Source organism: Panthera uncia (assembly GCF_023721935.1).
Source record: "Panthera uncia isolate 11264 chromosome A3 unlocalized genomic scaffold, Puncia_PCG_1.0 HiC_scaffold_12, whole genome shotgun sequence".
Classification (NCBI taxonomy): Eukaryota; Metazoa; Chordata; class Mammalia; order Carnivora; family Felidae; genus Panthera; species Panthera uncia.
Window position 1 is genome coordinate 10,576,587 of NW_026057579.1, and position 19,503 is coordinate 10,596,089.

The 19,503-nt window shown below is 41.2% G+C and overlaps 1 protein-coding gene across 5 annotated transcripts in view; it reads left to right on the forward strand.

Annotated features, from left to right (window-relative positions):
- The window catches only part of EIF2AK2 (eukaryotic translation initiation factor 2 alpha kinase 2), a 36,573-nt gene that overhangs the window by 7,222 nt on the left and 9,848 nt on the right, over positions 1 to 19,503 (forward strand). For 3 of the 5 annotated variants that reach the window (XM_049651889.1, XM_049651890.1, XM_049651887.1), the window contains 10 exons: positions 362 to 482; positions 3,426 to 3,583; positions 5,979 to 6,105; positions 7,316 to 7,395; positions 7,556 to 7,649; positions 10,283 to 10,317; positions 11,837 to 11,899; positions 13,700 to 13,822; positions 16,743 to 16,862; positions 19,050 to 19,230. In XM_049651889.1, the coding sequence (XP_049507846.1) occupies positions 362 to 482; positions 3,426 to 3,583; positions 5,979 to 6,105; positions 7,316 to 7,395; positions 7,556 to 7,649; positions 10,283 to 10,317; positions 11,837 to 11,899; positions 13,700 to 13,822; positions 16,743 to 16,862; positions 19,050 to 19,230 (1,102 nt within the window). The remainder of the gene's footprint in view (positions 1 to 361; positions 483 to 3,425; positions 3,584 to 5,978; positions 6,106 to 7,315; positions 7,396 to 7,555; positions 7,650 to 10,282; positions 10,318 to 11,836; positions 11,900 to 13,699; positions 13,823 to 16,742; positions 16,863 to 19,049; positions 19,231 to 19,503) is intronic. The other 2 variants (XM_049651888.1, XM_049651891.1) reach the window with 2 other exon arrangements.

Genomic DNA, 19,503 nt, shown 5'->3' on the forward strand with positions numbered 1-19,503 from the left:
GCCAACAGGTCCTGGCAGGTCCTTGGGATTCTCTCTCTTTCTTTCTCTCTCTCTCTGCCAACAGGTCCTGGCAGGTCCTTGGGATTCTCTCTCTTTCTTTCTCTCTCTCTCTGCCCCTTGCCTGTTGTCTCTCTGTCTCTGTCTCAAAATAAATAAGTAAACTTAAAAGAAAGAAAAAATAATAATTTAGCTTTAGAACAAAGATGATGTGCTGTTTGGTGTTTGGGGGTGACTGTTTAAATTCTATGTGGAATGGGTTAAAACCTTCAGGGTAGTCACAGGAGGCAGTGTAATTAGAACACTTGTCTTTAGATAATGTATGAATTTTATAATATTTTATGAATATTGTCTTTGTAATCAGGTTTAAATACCAAGTTATCATAGATGAGAGAGAATATCCAGAAGCTGAAGGTAAATCGAAGAAGGAGGCCAGAAATGCTGCAGCCAAATTGGCGATTGAAATACTTAATAAAGAAAACAAGGTGAGTAAATGCCCTTTTTAACTTTTCTCTGTGAGAAAATACCCTTACAGAGTAAAACCATTCACAAGTTCTTTTTTTTTTAATTAATTAATTAATTAATTAATTTTTTAGTTTTTAAAACAAAAATTTTTTTTTAATATTTATTTATTATTGAGAGACAGAGAGACACAGAGCATGAGCAGGGAAGGGGCAGAGAGAGGGGGAGACACAGAATCTGAAGTAGGCTCCAGGCTCTGAGCTGTCAGCACAGAGCCCGACATGGGGCTCAAACTCACGAACTGTGAGATCATGACCTGAGCAGAAGTCGGACGCTTAACTGACTGAGCCACCCAGGCGCCCCTATTTTTTAAAGTTTTAAAAAATGTTTTATTTATTTTTGAAAGAGAGAGAGAGACAGAGTGCAAGCGGGGGAGGGGCAGAGAGACAGGGAGACACAGAATCGCAGCAGGCTCCAGGTTCCGCGCTGTCAGCGCAGAGCCTGATGTGGGGCTTGAACTCACGAACCGTGAGATCATGACCTGAGCCGAAGTCGGACGCTTAACTGACTGAGCCACCCAGGCACCCCATCTTTTTCTTTTTTTAAGTTTATTTATTTATTTTGAGAGAGAGAGCGAGGGCAAGTGGGGGAGGAGCTTAGGAAGAAGGAGCGAGAGAATCCCAAGCTGGCCCCACGCTATCAGCACAGAGTCTGACAAGGGGCTCAGTCTCACAACTGAGAGATCACTACCTTAGCTGATATCAAGAGTCGGTCTCTTCACCAACTGAGCCACTCAGGTGCTCCCACAAGTTCTTTTACATTCAGAAGTTCCGCCCCCCCCCCCCGCCCCCCGTCTCCATTTCTGTAAAGCCCTGAATGAAAGATATATCTAGGAGATAGTGGGCAAAGCTTGGCCATACCTATTTAGAATGCTAATGGTAGTGGTAGCCTCTGAAGTTAGAAGAATGGGGAAAGGAAACAGTGTGAAATGAGCCAACAGGTCCTGGCAGGACCCCTCCTCCTAAGTGAGCAGTGCAGTGGGAAAGGACAAAGAGGTGGAGGGACTGTGAGGAGGGTGATGTATCAGAAGGGCAGATGATCGAGAGCCTGATCAAGAGCTCTGTTCTAGGTGAGAACAGAGTAAAGAGTACAGAAAAAGCTGTCTGAAGAGATTCCAGTCGAAAATGTTTCTTAAATAAAGGAAGACCTGCATCCAGATTAAAACAACAGATCATAGAAAAATACGGAGCCACCAAGAACAAGATCGATCAATCATTGGGAAAGTCCTGAGCTCTAGGCGTGATGACAAAATCCTGCAAGCATCTAGGCAGAAAAGAAATTTTTTTTTTTAATTTTAAAAAAATTTTTATTTAAAAAAAAATTTTTTTTCAAAATTTCTATTAATGTTTATTCATTTTTTGAGAGAGAGAGAGAGAGAAAGACAGATCATGAGCAGGGGAGGGCCAGAGAGAGACAGATACACAGAATCTGAAGCAGGTTCCAGGCTCCAAGCTGTCAGCACAGAGCCTAATGCGGGGCTCGAACTCACGAACCTCGAGATCATGACCTGAGCCAAAGCTGGACACTTAACCGACTGAGCCATCCAGGCACCCCCAAAAGTAAATTATTTAAAATGTAAAAACGGGGGCACCTGGGTGGCTCAGTCAGTTAAGCGTCCGACTTCGGCTTGGCTCATGGTCTCACAGTTCGTGAGCTCGAGCCCCACGTAGGGCTCTGTGCTGACAGCTTGGAGCCTGGAGCCTGCTTCAGATTCTGTGTCTCCCCCTCTCTCTGCTCCTCCCTGCTCACACTCTGTCTCTCTCGGTCTCAAAAATAAATAAACATTAAAAACAATTTTTTTTTAATGTAAAAATGAAGGGGTGCCTGGGTGGCTTAGTTGGTTAGCTATCCCACTTCAGCTTCATGAGTTTGAGCCCTACATCAAACTCTGTGCTGTCAGCGTGGAGCCTGCTTCGGATCCTCTTGTGTCCTTTACTCTATGCCCCTCCCCTGATTGTGCTCTCTCTTTCTCAAAGATAAATAAATACTTTAAAAGTATATAAAAATGAAAAAAAATCATACTGTCCATAGCAACATTAAAAGCCAAGGGATAGTCGAGAAATGGCTGGCTGTAACATGAGACAAGAGCTCGTTTATATGTGGGACAAGAGAGGATCATTCTCACATATTGAACATTTGAAAACATTGACTTTCAAGATACTTTTCTGAAAAATCTTACTCGATGATGTCTCCCTGGTAACTCAAATTGGGAAAAGTAAATCAGGCAAAATTGTAAACTCATGAATTGTTAATGAGCCAGAAAATCGAATCAAGAAGTTAGAAAAAGAACAATAGAATGCCTTCCCCTAATGAAGCAGAAGAAAATAATAACAAGGTCAGACGTTAATGTACAAGAAAACAAAGAAATAATAAAGATGGTCAATAAAACCAAAAGTTAGTTCTCTGACAAGATTAATTACATAGAAAAACTTTGGACAAGCTTTCATCAGATTAAAAAAAGTACATTCCATTCTTATAATGGAAGGAATGTGCTATTATATTCATCTTTCCCACTAAGGTGTGATCCAGGATATGGCTTTACTTCAATTTTGGTTGTCTTCATTTTTGAGATTTACAAAGGGTGAGTGAGACAGTGTTATAGTATTTTGCGTGGATAAACAAGAAAGTTAACTACTTTGTTTTTCTTTAGGAAACTATCAAAGGAAAATGGTGGCTCCTATGGTTAACACCCTTGTGGATTTTTTCTGGTAGAAAAAGATACATACTTAGACTTGTACTCAAGGTAGTAGAGTAGGACAACACATAAGATCTAAGTTGTCTTTCAAATTATTCTTCTAGTAATCTTATTAAATTTTATTAAATAAACTAAATTTTATTTAGTATTTATCAAAATAGTTCAACTTCTGTTTTCATGTATATTAAGCAAGATTTTTCTTTCTTTGTAGGCAGTTAGTTCTGTATCACTGCCAACAACACATTCATCAGAAGGATTAGGATTAGGATCCACTGGGAATTTCATAGGCTGTATCAATAGGCTTGCCCAGAAGGAACAACTGTCTGTAAATTATGAACAATGTGAATTGAAAGAACCTGGGCCTGAAAGGTGAGACGTAATTCAGCTTTTCCTTCTGTTTCATTGTCTCTAAGCAATATAACAGCAATATAACGGGCTTGTTTCATGTCTAATTTTCCAGAAATATTTGTCTTCCTTTTTTGTATATTCTGCAGGGAAGGTTTTATAGAACTCATACGCAATTGGACATCTTTGTAATTGAAATATTAAAATGCTTACTTGCTGAAGACTTGGGACCCATGTACCATAATAGATCAAATCTGGGGAATCCTTTGTTTCTGAGATATATCTGGATGGTTTAGTCTGCAGGAGACCTATGAGAGTGTGAGGTGCCCCTGCTCGGGAGTGTGGGGGTGCAGAGATATTTCCATCCCAGGGGTCACAGCGGGAGTGGCTAGATGAAAATGGCTGTGCCACACGTGTAGGCAAAATGACTCTCCTTCTACCATCATCAGATTAGAGAGCTGTTTGTCCAGGTGTTTGTCCTACAAATTCAGTTAAATGGTGTCACTCCCTAGACAAATACCAGGTATTAAAAGAAATGGGTTTTAGTCGTAGACTGTGAGGAGACCAGGATTTTAGGAATATGATTTGAGGGATGGAGTAGAGCTTCAGAGCTGCCAAGACTTTGGAAGTAAGGATAAAGAATAGATAAGAACTAGGAAAAGCAGAAAGCAAATGAGTCTGAAGGGGATTGTTTCTTGGCTACAACCAACCAGGTAAATGAGAGAAAAAAAATCTGACTGACAAATAACCCAAATAACTACCTTAGGATACTGTCCTCTGAATTTTTTTTTAATGTTTGTTTATTTTGGGGAGACAGACAGAGTGCAAGCAGGGGAGGGGCAGAGACAGAGGGTGACACAGAATCTGAAGCAGGCTCCAGGGTCTGAGCTGTCAGCACAGAGACCGACGGGGGGCTTGAACCCACAAAGCACGGGATCATGACTTGGGCAGAGGTCGGACGCTCAACCTACTGAGCCACCCACGTGCCCCACTGTCCTCTGAATTGACTCAGCTATTGACTATTTTACTCTGATGGCTTTTAGGCCAGAACCAGGATGAGAAAAGCAGGATAGTATTCATTGGCATGAAATAGTGAAGTGTGTGGGTCAATCTCAATAAAGTAAGAGGCCATTTTATTTTTTCATAGCTCACCTGTTTGATTCCTTTGGCTTAAGTGCTCTAACGTCAGTTCCCTAAAAGAGAAGTCTAGTTAGAGGTGCCTGAGAGAATAAGAGCCATAGAAACCCTCCAGTCATTCAACCTAATTCTGCTTTCAGGGCTCAGCAGCAAAGACTCACCCTGGTTGGATGTATTTGCCTCTATGGCAAATAATACTAGAATAATTTTGCGGTAATATATAGTAACTCTATGATACTTACCATGTCCATTGCTTTGCTACCTTAAATATAGTTCTCATGTAATTGTCCAAGTATCCTTGCCTAACCACAAATATTCTTACGTATAATATGAGGGGTGTGTGGACTTCAGCATGGGGCTTTTGTCTTTTGTGCTGTGGAGATTTTCTTAGGTTTGGGGGCACATGAGCAGGGGACAGAAAATGCTGAAGTTAGAACAAATCTATGATTTGCCCATTCCCTACAAAACACTATAACCTTATTGTTTCTACTGTAGATGTCCTACTTTCCCTACTCAGGCTTTTTCTTTCCATTTGACCATCTCTGAAAAATTTACCAGATCTCTCTCGTCCTTCTTTTCCTCCATATCTTTTGATCTTTGAGGAATTAAAAAAAATGTTTTTAATGTTTATTTATTTTTGAAAGAGAGTGAGAGCACAGGGGAGGTGCAGACAGAAAGAGGGACAAAGGATCTGAAGCGGGCTCTGCATTGACAGCAGAGAGCCCGATGTGGGGCTTGAACTCACGAATGCTGAGATCATGACCTGGGCTGAAGTCAGAAGCTTAACCAACTGAGCCACCCAGGTGCCCCAAGAAATTTTTTTACAGTTTTTTAAAAAAATTGTATCTATTTATTTTGAGAAAGAAAGAGAACATGAGGGGGGGAGGGGCAAAGAGAGAGGGAGAAAGAGAGAATCCCAGACAGGCTCCACACTGTCAGCACGGAGTCTGATGCAGGGCTAAAACTCACATGACCTGAGCTGAAGTCAAGAGCTGGATGCTTAATAAACTGAGCCACTCAGGTGCCCCAACCTTTGCAGAATTTCAGTGAAGCAACAAAGAGAAGTTGGCTGGAAAATGCAAGCTAGGATGTCAACCAATCCTGGTTATTCTGGGAAACTGGTCAGCCAGTTTTGAAGATTTATATCATACAAGCTACCAACTGTAACTCGACCTATCACATCATATTAAGGTCTTTGTTAATATATGTTTGTTTCCACATCATAAATTAGATTCACTGTTTTTTGGTATTTGGGTTACATATTCTCCATCATTTCTCCTAGATTTCATTATAGATGCAAAATTGGACAGAAAGAATACGGTATTGGTGTAGGTAGTACTAAGCAAGAAGCCAAACAGTCAGCCGCTAAGCTTGCATATGAGCAGATACTTTCAGAGAAAACCTCAATGGTACGTACTGCCTTTGGATTTAACTTTTAAATTTTAAAATTCCCTTTGAAGAGTGCAAGTTTGACTTCCTCCTTGCCGATTTGGATGGCTTTTATTCCTTTGTGTTGCCGATTGCCGAGGCTAGGACTTCCAATACTATGTTGAATAACAGAGGTGAGAGTGGACATCCCTATCGTGTTCCTGACCTTAGGGGGAAAGTTCTCAGCTTTTCCCCATTGAGGATGATATTAGCGATGGGTCTTTCATATATGGCTTTTATGATCCTGAGGTATGATCCTTCTATTTCTACTTTCTTGAGGGTTTTTATCAAGAAAGGATGCTGTATTTTGTCAAATGCTTTCTCTGCATCTATTGAGAGGATCATATGGGTCTTGTCCTTTCTTTTATTGATGTGACGTAGCACATTGATTGTTTTGTGGATATTGAATCAGCCCTGCATCCCAGGTATAAATCCCACTTGGTTGTGGTGAATAATTCTTTTAATGTATTGTTGGATCTGGTTGGCTAATATCTTGAGGGTTTTTTGCATCCATGTTCATCAGAGAAATTGGTCTATTCTTTTTAGTGGGGTCTTTGGTTTTGGAATCGAGGTAATGCTGGTTTCATAGAATGAGTTTGGAAGTTTTCTTTCCATTTATATTTTTGGAAGAGCTTCAAAAGAATAGGTGTTAACTCTTCTTTAAGTGTTTGGTAGAATTCCCCTGGAAAGGTTAGACTGTATTTAGATGATGCCAGGACAGCCAGTAACATAGCAAAAGGATTCCTCCATTCTGTGTTTCACCAATGAGCCATGAGCCATGAGCCGTGGGGCCATGAGGCCCCAGAGATCAAAGTTCTGTTGGCAGTTCAGGGTTTGTTTGTTTGTTTGTTTGAATACTTATTTATTTATTTTGGGAGAGAGGGAGAACACGTGCATGAGCGGGGGAAGGGCAGAGAGAGGGAGAGAGAATGAGTCTCAAGCAGGCTCTGCACTCGTAGCACAGCCTGATGCAGGGCTGGAACTCACAAACTGTGAGATCATGACCTGACTGGAAATCAAGAGTTGGTCATCCAACCAACTGAGCCACCCAGGCGCCCCCCTCAGGGTTGTTTTGTAAATCCAGATCAAGCATTCATAAATAAATGTGGTAGTTAGCACACAGAGACTGAGTCAGTATGGAGCAATAATTTAATTGCTCTTCAAACTCCTAAGGGGTACTCTTTCTTTCAGAAAGCTGACTCGGTATTAGCTGGTTCTTTGATTACTTCGCCTGGTGACTTTGGAAGCAACACTTTGGTGAAAAGCATATCGTAAGTATGAGCAAACAGCTGTGATATTTAACAAATTAAGACTGCTGCCTGAAAGTGCACATTTTATGGAAATGTTGAAGGAGAATTTAGAGAAAGAAATTACTGATCAACAAAAAATAGGCAGAATTCACAAATTAACAATTATTCCCCTTTCTTCCAGTGCTTCTGAATCACCATCTGAAAATGATTTCTTGGAAAATTCATCAGGAGGAAGTTGTGACAGGGGCCGTGTAAACAATTCTTCATCTCCTATGGTATAGTATTAGCCTCTAGCTTCCTAATTAGTTTCCTTATTTTCTTTGTATTTCCTCATTTAAAAATTATCTCCCGTACCCAACCGTAATTTTTCTATTATCTGGTGCTCTCTTATTTCATATTGATATGTGGCAGCATTTGACTTCCTCCTTTATTAACTCCCATTCCTCACATGCAAAATTCCTCCACTATTCACTCTCATCTTCTCCCTACTCACCTTCATGTTTTCATATATTCCTATGGTCATGCTTATCTTCTATCAATTAGTACTTGAAAGGTCCATTAATATAATTCTGCTCCTGTTTTATTTTCAAGAGAGAGAGAGAACACGAACATGTGTGGGGGAGATGGGCAGAGGGAGAGAGACAGAAATCTTTTTTTTTTTTAATATGAAATTTATTGTCAAATTGGTTTCCATACAATACCCAGTGCTCATCCCAACAGGTGCCCTCCTCAATGCCCATCACTCAACCCCCCTCCCTCCCACCCCCCATCAACCCTCAGTTTATTCTCAGTTTTTAAGAGTCTCTTACGGTTTGGCTTGAGAGAGAGAAATCTTAAGCAACCTCCACACTCAGCACGGAGCTTAACACAGGGCTCAATCCCAAGACCCTAGGATCATGACTTGAGCTGAAATTAAGAGTCAGATGCTTAACTGACTGAGCCACCCAGGCACCCCAGTTCTGCTCTTGTTTTAAAAGATCAGAACTAATGTTAAAAATCAGATAATTTGGGGGGCGTCTGGATGGCTTAGTCGGTTAAGAATCTGACTTCAGCTCAGGTCATGATACCACAGTTCACAAGTTCAAGCCCTGTATGGGGCTCTGTGCTGACAGCTCAGAGCCTGGAGCCTGCTTCAGATTCTGTGTCTCACTCACTCTCTGCCCCTCCCCCCTCATGCTCTGTCTCTCTCTCTCTGTCTCTCTCTCTCTCTCTCTCAAAAGTAAATTAAAAAATCAGATAATTTTTGTGGTGATGATTAGTGTTATAAAAGTGTCCTGTTTATAACGAGCGATGAACAAATCAATAAGAGAAAGAAAAGTGGCTCAGTATAAAGATGTGCAAAATATCTGAACCAACAGGTCAGAGAAGAGATACCCAAATAGGCCCCAACATATGAAAAGATGCTTCACTGCATAGTAATCGTGAACATGCAAATCAAAACACAGTTAGGTATCATTTTAAGCCCGTTACCATGGCAAAATTTGAGTCTGGCAGTACTAAACATTGGCACAGCTGTGTTCCAGTTATGACCGCTATACGCTGCTGCTGGTGGAAGCTAAGTTGGTGCAGTCATTGTGGAGAACGGTTTGGCGACACGTAGTGAAGTGGAGGGTGTGTGTGCCGTGCCTTCAGGCAGTTCCCTTCCTGGGGAATATGTACTAGAGAAACACTCATACGTATGTACAGAGACATTGGATAAGCACGTTCTTTGCAACAGCATTGGTAACAGGAGGAGATTAGAAAAAAAGCATTGTCCATTAACAGAATGGCTAAGTTAACCATAGCTTAGTCATCACACAATACTGAGGCTGGTAGGTGCTATGAGCTCAAAAGTTCTTAGTTCAATGCTCCCCACTCTGTGTCAACATACTCAACTTGGTAAAACTACAAAGTTACCAAACCTACCAGAATAAAAGTGAATATGAATAAAGAATAGCTATGTGAAATTAGTTTTTGAGATATATCCAGGACTCCTCTTTTTTTCTTAACTATTAAAATTAAATTGTTGGGGCGCCTGGGTGGCTCAGTCGGTTGAGCGGCCGGCTTCGGCTCAGGTCATGATCTCGCGGTCCGTGAGTTCGAGCCCCGTGTCGGGCTCTGTGCTGACAGCTCAGAGCCTGGAGCCTGTTTCAGATTCTGTGTCTCCCTCTCTCTGACCCTCCCCCGTTCATGCTCTGTCTCTCTCTGTCTCAAAAATAAATAAACGTTAAAAAATTTTTTTTAATTAAATTGTTAATTTTTGCTAAAAATGAATATTTCAGCATTGCCATTTTTTAAAACAGTTTGGATTTTTTAAAAATTTTATTTATTTTTGAGAGAGAGAGAGAGAACGAGCAGGGGAGGGGCAGAGAGAGAGGGAGACAGAGGAGCCCTAGCAGGCACTGCACCGCGAGCCCAGAGCCCGATGCCGGGCTCAAACCCACGATCTGCAAGATCGTGACCTGAGCTGAAGTCAGACGCTTAACCGACTGAGCCACCCAGGCGCCCCAGCATTGCCATTTTTAACTGATCAGATCAGAAACACTTGGGGAATTACTTTAAACTAGTCCCTGAGCTCTATTTCTTCTTCATTAGCACTGTGGATGACTTGGTGAGACCCACCGTCCCGGGGCGTCGCCAGGGAGGCCACGTTCTGTACCAGGGGAATCTGTGCTTCTGCTGAACATGCCCTAGGACTACCTTTTTGCCCTTCCCACCATGTCTATCTGGTTGCTATTATAGATGAGAACACTGATGTAGCCAACCTGAGAAGCAGGGCGTGACGAGAGTACACAAGTTGACGCTGTTCATCTAAGGGACCAAAAAAATGTCACAGAACCATCTAGAAGTACAGCAGGAAGAAGAGCAAGTTCAAGCAAGAGAATTGATTTAATCATCTGAAACTATTTTTCATTTTCTTTTATTATAGGACAATGTCAGAAATAGTGAAAAGAAGGTGAAAAGGTGAGTATCATTATGCAGTGACTGTATTTTGAAACGAAGTTTTATTTCAGACTTCGTTTGTTAGCCTTATTTACTAAGTCTTTAGTATTTGTAGAATACTATACATCGTCATTTGTGTGGAGTTTCAGAGGTGGGGAAGCATGGTTGAGGATCACAGAAAGCTTGACATCTACAAACAAATAATTGTAAATATGTAGAGAAATCCTTGAATGGATGTACATACTGCACTGTGGACATAAAGCCTGTAGGGGGTCACTAAAGTCATTGGTTAAGGGCAGGGCATTATTTTGGATGAGGCTGACAGATGTGGGCTTAGGGAAGTACTCTCCAGTGAAGTGTGTTATTTTACAGACAGCCAGGTAGGGTAGAGATGGTGTAATGACTTGGGCAAGAAAAGAAAAAGACCAAATGTTACATAAATGGTGGTGGATTGGTTTCTTTCTTCTTCTTTTTTTTTTTTTTTTTTTTTTATGTTTATTTTGAGACAGAGATGGAATGTGAGCAGGGGAGGGGCAGAGAGAGGGAGACACAGAATCTGAAACAGGCTCCAGGCTCTGAGCTGTCAGCACAGAGCCTGACATGGGGCTTGAACTCATGTACTGTGAGATCATGACCTGAGTCGAAGTTGGACACTTAACCAACTGAGCCACCCAGGCGCCCCACGTGGATTGTTTTTTTGACCTGAAGAGAAAAACGAGGACGTAATTATAAGTCAGCCGTGAGGGTGAGGTGGCAGTAGGAGCCATTATGAGCCACCGATATATTCTGAAGAGTAGGAGGTGTGTCAAGGAAAGATGATTCCTGATGTGGGTGTTTGGGTGGAGAGAAGAGAGATGTACATGTGAGGTGATCCAGACATCAGCCATTGGTTATCGTGGCAGTGAGGAGGGTGAGGAGAATCTGCAAGACAGACCATACGAGAAGAGTGGGCAGGGTTTGAGGGAGTATGGTTCCAGTAACTGGGGGAAGAAGCAATGGAGAAAGGATTTTAAGACTATTCCTTGTGGGTGAGATGTAGATGGGAATCAGGCATCATGGCTGATGGCCTAACAGCTGATGGTGTTAGGAACCTGAGGGCTTAAAGGGAAGATAGCAATTTGAAGAGGTTTAGTTTTAAGTGGGGTTTGAACTTCCAAAAGCAGGTGTCATGGCCAGTAAGGAATAAAGTACAAAGGGTAAAATGACCGGAATGACAGTGCAAGCAGATAGAAGTCCTTTGGTTCTGAGTCTGGAGGGAGAAAAAGGGAGGCTGAGGCACACCAGCAATAAATGTGTTCAGGCAAAAATAATAAATAAATAAATAAATAAGGAATCAGAAAAGGAATGAAAAATCATTAGTTGACAGAGGAGAACTGTTAAGTTTATTGTTTTATAAAGGAAGAGGTGAATGCTTTCAACCCTGTAATTCTAATAGTTGACTGAATATATAAAAAAAACTAGTGTGTGACATAAAACCTCTTCTAACGTTATATTTGATTTCAATTTTATTTGAGTTTCATATTCTTGTCTTAAATCTTAGAAGTTTGGCACCTACATTTAACTCTCCTGTGACAAAAGACAGCAGGTGTTCTGTGGAACTCAGGTAAGAGGGAAAGCTGTGACAAAGAATCTGGTTACAGATATGTTCGCCCCTTCGACAAAAGTTTCTTAAGGGACTGTTGTTCGTCAGCCAGGCTAAATTATATTTCTACCTGAACAGTTTAATTTTTTAGTACACTCAGATCCGCAAAGGATCATTGTCTCCTGGAGACGGAAAGTTTAGATGAATCCAGATGGAATGTGGTGAGTGTAGATCTACTGGGTAGTTATGTGAATTTTTCTGACATCCATGGACGTTTTTAATATTGAAGGTAAATATTTCTATAAACCAATGATTTCTTAGAAAAGACTCTTGCAGGAATCCGAACAGCTCCACTTGAATATGTTTTCCACTTTCCAGCTCCATTCCAGATTTCACTTTGGAAAAAGGTTCCCCTTGTGGTAGATTGCATGTTTGGGTTTGAATAAAGTATCTAAAAAAAATGAAGCCTATTTGCAATAGGAGGACACTGAATACAAGTTTAAAAGAATCCGCAAACATTTCATAAGTCCCTAATACACACCTGGCACACTTTTGGGCATTGGATTTAGAGTGGAACAAATAGAAACATCTTCCGCCCTCACAGTTTTGTGGGGAGAATAATTCCATGAAAAATCTGTAATTACCACGCATGGTCTTAGAAGCAATGACATGGTAAGAAGTGGAAATAGGAACCTTGGGTTTAGTGTGAGGGGTGAAGCAAGGCTTCCTGTGGGGCCACTGGTGTGGGGGCGCCTGGAGGATGAGTTAGGACAGGGAGGTGGAGAAGCTCTGTGGCTCTGCAAAGGAGCCACATGTGGAAAAGTAAAGGTAGGAAAGGTAGGTGAGTGTTCAAGGAGCAGAGGCTGTGTGCTTGGAGTGCAGGGAACAAGGACACGGTGCCATGAGACAGGCTGGGCAGGGAAGTAGGAGCCTCCTTATGGGCCATCTAAGGACTTTCTGGCTTTGGCTTAATGAAAAGGAGGCTATTGGAGAATTTAGGCAATAGAGAGACATGATCATACTCCATTTTTTCACACTGGTTGCTGTGTGGCTCATGAAGGAGCCTGATAGAAGGTTGGACTAGTGTATAGCTGTTGGAGATGAGGAAAGTGGGTGCATACCAGTGATAGGTTTTGGAAGTAGAATTGGCAGGGCTTAATGATGGAATGCAGGACAGGAGAGAGAGGGGAACCCCAGGTAGTTACAGACCTAGGCAGGCTCAGAGAACATGCTCATTTCTCTTATGACAGCTTGGTGATAGCTGTGGAACATAATACAACACTTCTCTCTATTTTTTTTATTAAAAAAATTTTTTTTAATCTTTATTTATTTTTAGGGAGAGAGACAGAGACAGAGCTCAAGCAGGGGAAGGGCAGAGAAAGAGAGAGACACAGAATCCAAAGCAGGCTCCAGGCTCTGAGCTGTCAGCACAGAGCCCGACGCGGGGCTTGAACTCACGAACCGTGAGATGATGACCTGAGCTGAAGTCGGACACTTAACACACTGAGCCACCCAGGCGCCCCATGGCACTTCTTTCTAAAGTTTTATACTTGAGATAAAATTATCATGGCTTTTGTACCAGCCAGAAGTTGAACGTAATTACCAGAGGTGGTCTGTTATTTTGGGAGCAGGAGCAGGAGTAGCTATCCTTTGTGATTCAAGAGTTTCTGTGGAGTAGACTCTTCTCATTTAGAAGGAGAGAGCCATGTTTCTTGTAGAGTCCATTTTTCCAGTGACATTAAGGGAAAGTGGAAGGGTTGGGAGGCTGGGTGGGGAGTGACCATTGAACCTCAGAATAACCATGTATTTTTATCTTTTAAGGTTTACCAGCGATTTTACAGAAATAGAACCGATTGGCTCAGGTGGATATGGCCAAGTTTTCAAAGCAAAACACAGAATTGATAGGAAGACTTATGTTGTTAAACGTGTTAAATATGATAGCGAGTAAGTAGTAAATGTTTTATTTCTTTGAATGAGGTGTGTGAACCTGCACTATTCTTTTTTTTTTTATGTTTCCCTCTTCTTCCTTAGCATATTATTTAGTTTTTTCTAGTCTTCCTTAAAAATGTTGCTCTATCATCAGGGGCTTGGCTTACTGTGAAATGACCTCACTTTACTGTGGTTATTAAAAAAAAAAAAGAATATACCATTGATCATTCTTTTGAGCTTGTCTTGGTGAAAACGGAAGTAATAGAATCATCTGGCTCACAGTGACCTTTGAGATTTTCTGGTCTCCTCTCCTTTGTTGGAAGGACTAGGAGACTGAGACCCAAAGCTGGGAACTGATTTGTCAATAGGTGACTGTTTGTCTATTATTGCATCATACACCACTCCAAAATGTAGTGGCTTAAAAATAACAGGTATTATTATCTCTCATGGTCCTCTGAGTTGGCTGTGGCCATCTGGGCCATCCTCACACGGGGTCTCTCACGCATTTGCTGTCAGAAGTCATCTGAAAGCTTGGCTAGTGATGGCTGTCGCACATGGCTAGCAGTTGATGCTGGCTGTGGGCTGGAATTTCAGCTGTTAACCAGAGCGCCTCTACGTGGCCTCTTTATGTCACCTGGGCTTTTCACAACCTAGTCGCTGCATTCCAAGAAGGATTGTCCTCAGAGAAAGTCATCCCAAGAGGGAACAGCAAAGGCTGCTTTTGACCTAGTCTTGGAAGTTCCACATAATATTGGTTAAACAACATCACTAAGGCCAGCTCAGACTCAGGTAGAGGGCAAATAGACTCTACCTCTTAATCTGAGGAGTGGATGTATGTATGGGGAGGACACGAATTGATGACCATCTTTGGATGCTACCTACTATGGTAACAAGGTGGAGATTTAGAACTTGTTTTCTGGAATGCTGATCCATTGTGTTCCCACTATAACCCCTTGCTCCCCATGTTTGTTTCATGTATTATCTGCACCCACTTACTCCCACCCTTCCCACTTACTGGATAGAACTCCTTCAGAAAAGAGAACATGTGGGAAGGAAGTATTAAATCACAAGCTCACCGGTTCACCAATCTTGCTTGTTGGTTTCTGACAGTTGGACTATGTATAACTTGGTAGACCTATCCCTCAAGGACTAGGGAAGGATATGGGGAACAGATATGAGCTATGGAAAATGACATGAGTAAAGGAGAAGCAGGCGTGGAGTCCTGCCCATTCCTCATCTCAGCCAGACACACCTACTTCCCTTCCCACGGACAATGCCTTGCCTTGTCCACCTGGCATCAAAACAAGCCTTTTTTTTCCGTTACATTATTTTGCTTAACATGAATGAAGTGTTGTTCTTTCCATTCAGTAGCATTTTTCTTAATGGTAATATGTGATGATGATAAGAGTACAGTATGTTGGACATTTTTAGTAGCTTCATAAATTGGTATAACACAGTTAGAAATATACGTGGAGGGGCACCTGGGTGGCTCAGTCGATTAAGCATCCAACTTCAGCTCAGGTCACGATCTCGTGGTTCGTGAGTTCAAGCCCCACAACAGGCTCTGTGCTGACAGCTCGAGCCTGGAGACTGCTTCAGATTCTGTGTCTCCCTCTCTGTTTGCCCCTCTCCATGCTTGCATTCTCTGTCTCTCAGAAATAATTATTAAATTAAAAAAAATATACTTGGAATATTTATACACCTTGACCCGTGGATTTCCCATCTGGGAACCTATTCTAAGGATATTATCCAAATTGTGGAAAAAGTTATACAAGAAGATGTAAATCACTGTGTCATTATAACAGTGAAAAATTAGAACAAACTAAAGGTCCAGCAATGAAGAAATGATTACGTATGTTTTGTTCTCTCCCCTGTTCGATGGCTAAGCTTACATACGGAAAATATTCAGACATGAAATGATATGATGCTGGAATTTGCTTCAGAATAATCCAGGGAAGATGAGGGAGTGGGTGAGAGTACAGATGAAACGAGATTGGCCAGGAGTTAATAACAGTTTCATTTGGGTAATGGCTAGTTCATGAATCTATTTGCTCTACTTTTTTATACTTTAGAAATCTTACATTAAAAAGTTTACATGATGGTTATACAAATTGTGTAACAAGGAAAATGGTAAATATAACCTGTTATGTGGAGAAATAGGATAAAAACTATATACTATAATTACAAGTATATAAAAATGTATAGGAAGAAAGACAATAAGAAACAATCCAAAACAATAACTGATTGTGTTAGGGCTGTTGATGCATGAGTACTTTTTTTCCCTTTATTTTTATAAATGTTACGTCATGTAGTTATGGAACTTTGCAAATTAGAAAATGGAATTGTAAAATGTTTGCTTATCTTTTCTCCTCATTGAAATCTCAAATTTATTTATTCCATGTAGCATAGCATTTTCTCAGCTCTTGACTCCAGATCACTATAAAGCTCCCACACATACAGTGAAGTCTTGCTTTCTCTGCGTAGATATCTCCTTTGTGTATTTCTGTTATACATTTAAAATTTTGAGTTAGGTTCATCACGTTGCCTGTGTTGCCCTTGCTGCCCTATTAGGGTTTGCTTATGAAATCCAAAGTGATTTCAACACAAGGCTAAACAAAATATGATGTATGAATTAGCAACCAAAAATTGCTTGACTGGCATTTCAAAGATGACTACAAATGGCTTTTAAAATGTCTGATGCTTGAACTTGATTAAGTCACTGCTTTTTCTCATGTTGAGAGTGAGGACAGCCATGTTTTTTCTGTGTGTTCAGTTTTTCCTTTCGAGTACTCCTGGCCTCCATTCTAAAAACTCAGTGTGTGGGAACCACGGCAACTGTTTCATAAGGGAGCATAGGTAGTTGTCTTCTGTCACTTGACTTGTAGTTCATAGCAGGGATGATGCTGACACTTTTATGTTCCCTGTTTCTTTAAAGCAGGAAGGCAGAGCGTGAAGTAAAAGCTTTGGCAGCTCTCGATCACCCAAATATCGTTCACTACTACAGCTGCTGGTTTGGCGATGATTACCATTCTGTGGACAGCATTAACACTTCAAGGTAACTAAAAAGAATTCTCATAGCCCTAACAGGTTGGAAGAAACTGTTATTTACTAGGTGTAGGCCAGAAGATAAGGCCATTAGTTATTACATTTAATAATCACCAACCACACGGGGCGCCTGGGTGGCTCAGTCGGTTAAGCGTCTGACTTCAGCTCAGGTCACGATCTCGCGGTCTGTGAGTTCGAGCCCCGCGTCGGGCTCTGGGCTGATGGCCCAGAGCCTGGAGCCTGCTTCCGGTTCTGTGTCTCCCTCTCTCTCTGCCCCTCCCCCGTTCATGCTCTGTCTCTCTCTGTCTCAAAAATAAATAAACGTTAAAAAAAAAAAATTTTTTTTAAATAATCACCAACCACAAACACCGTTTGAGACAATAATCTTGTCCTTGCTTCTATCCCTTGCTCCACACTTGCTTAAAAAAATTTTTTTATTGTCCTCAACTGTTTTATTTTTTTAAATGTATACCTTTTTTTTTTTTTTTAGTTTATTTATTATTTTTAGTAACCTCTACACCCAGTGTGGGGCTCGAACTCACAACCCCAAGATCAAGAGTTGCATGCTTTTCTGACTGAGCCAGCCAGGTATCCCTGTCCTCATCTGTTTTGAAAATCTCAGGTTTAGCTTTTTTGTCTCCATTGTTTAATTTGTAGCCTTGCTCACTTACCCCAGCTTCAGGCTAGGCTGTACATGCAGTCTTAGGAAGAAGGTTTGAACACATTATGGATGCTACAGCTGGAAACCCCTCCTCAGCTGCCAACACTTTTATATCCCTCTCAGAGACTCCTGATTGTTGGGGTGCAGTTAAGTGGTCTGTCTCTCTCTGTCTCTCTCTCTTTTTTAATGTTTTAAGTTGGCTCCATGTCCAACGTGGGGCTTGAACCCATGGCCCTGAGGTCAAAAGTTACATGCTCTACCAACTGAGCCAGGCAGACACCCCAAGGGGTCCTTTTTGAATACAACCACACCACTTACAGTGGAGTGGTGGGCATTGAAAATAATTTAAGACCAAGGAGGTACCCCACCTTGCATCACTCATGCTTTGTCTTAGGTAAGACCCTGACAAAGGACTGGAGGGCTCTAAAGACCTGGCATCTGCTTCTGAAAAGTCAGCCAGTGTTTCTTGGGGACTGTCCTCACTGAAATCCTGAGGACAATGAGGGTCTGTTCATTCATCGACTCCCACCCCCAGCACCAGCTCCATCCACCCCAAGTGACTGAGAGCTTTATCATTAGTTTCAGGACTCATCCACCATCAGCATACAGCTTTCAGCAGATTTTTGGCTTTCTTTTCCTATTTTCTAACCAACATAAGTTTGAAGAAAATAAATTAATATTGAAGCCAACTTAGTTTATAAAGCAAGATAAAAACATGGTTAGCAAAGTTAGTCCTCGCAAGTATATGTCAGAGCAATTTGTTGGCATTTCTCTTTGAGAAACGATCCTTACACTATTGTTTTCGATTTGTTTTTCCTGTATTTCTCTCTCCTTAAACTAATAACCCCCATGACAGCAAGGATAGTATCTAATTTGTTTTCTCATCTGTAGGTGACTGTTCTGGGCCTTTCACAAAACAGATGCTCAGTAGGCCAATAGTGAATTAAAATGTTCCAGAATTACTTTATGTAGTAATGCAATTTGGTTTTCCTTAATTCCATTGTATTGGTGTTCCTGTTCCTTTCTACTAGCAAAGGTGATCAAGGACCCTTACCATTAGAGAATGGGCAGTGTCATACTTTGTAAATTACTTAACAAATAAAGCTCTGGACATTTGGGAACTTACAATTTAAATCAAAAATGATTTATTTTATTTTGATTCAAGTTTATTACATTTAGATTTTCATGTTTTTTTAAGTTTATTTACTTATTTTGAGAAAGAGAGAGCATGTGTGTGCACATATGTGAGCAAGGGAGGGGCAGCGAAAGAGGCGAGAGAGAATCCTAACCAGGCTCTGTGCTGACAGCTCAGAGCCAGATGCTAGCAAGATCTCATGAACTGTGAGATCATGACCTGAGCCAAAATCAAGAGTCAGACACTTAACCGACTGAGCCACCCAGGCACCCCTAGATTTCTGCTTTCAGACATGTTTTGGGATTCTTAAGAAGATGAAGTATAATTTTAAAAAGAAATGTTATTTTTTTATAAATTTCTTTTTATTGCTATTTGTAATATACTGTGAATTTTATATCCAGACCAAAGACTAAGTGCCTTTTCATCCAAATGGAATTCTGTGGTAAAGGGACATTGGAGCAATGGATTGACAGCAGAAGAGGCCAGACACCAGACAAACATTTGGCTTTGGAATTGTATGAACAAATAACAGCAGGTGTGGATTATATACATTGCCAACAGTTAATCCATAGAGACCTTAAGGTAAATGAAAATGTACTTTGTTAGGAATTGATAAATATGATTTAGTAATTTTATTTTTTTTTAATTTTTTTAATGTCTGTTTTATTCTTGAGAGAGAGAGAGAGAGACGGAGTGCTAGTGGGGGATGGGCAGAGAGAGAGGGAGCACAGAATCTGAAGCAGGCTCCAGGCTCTGAGCTGTCAGCCCAGAGCCCGACACGGGGCTCGAACTCACGGACCGCGAGATCATGACCTGAGCTGATGTCAGATGCTCAACCGACTGAGCCACCCAGGC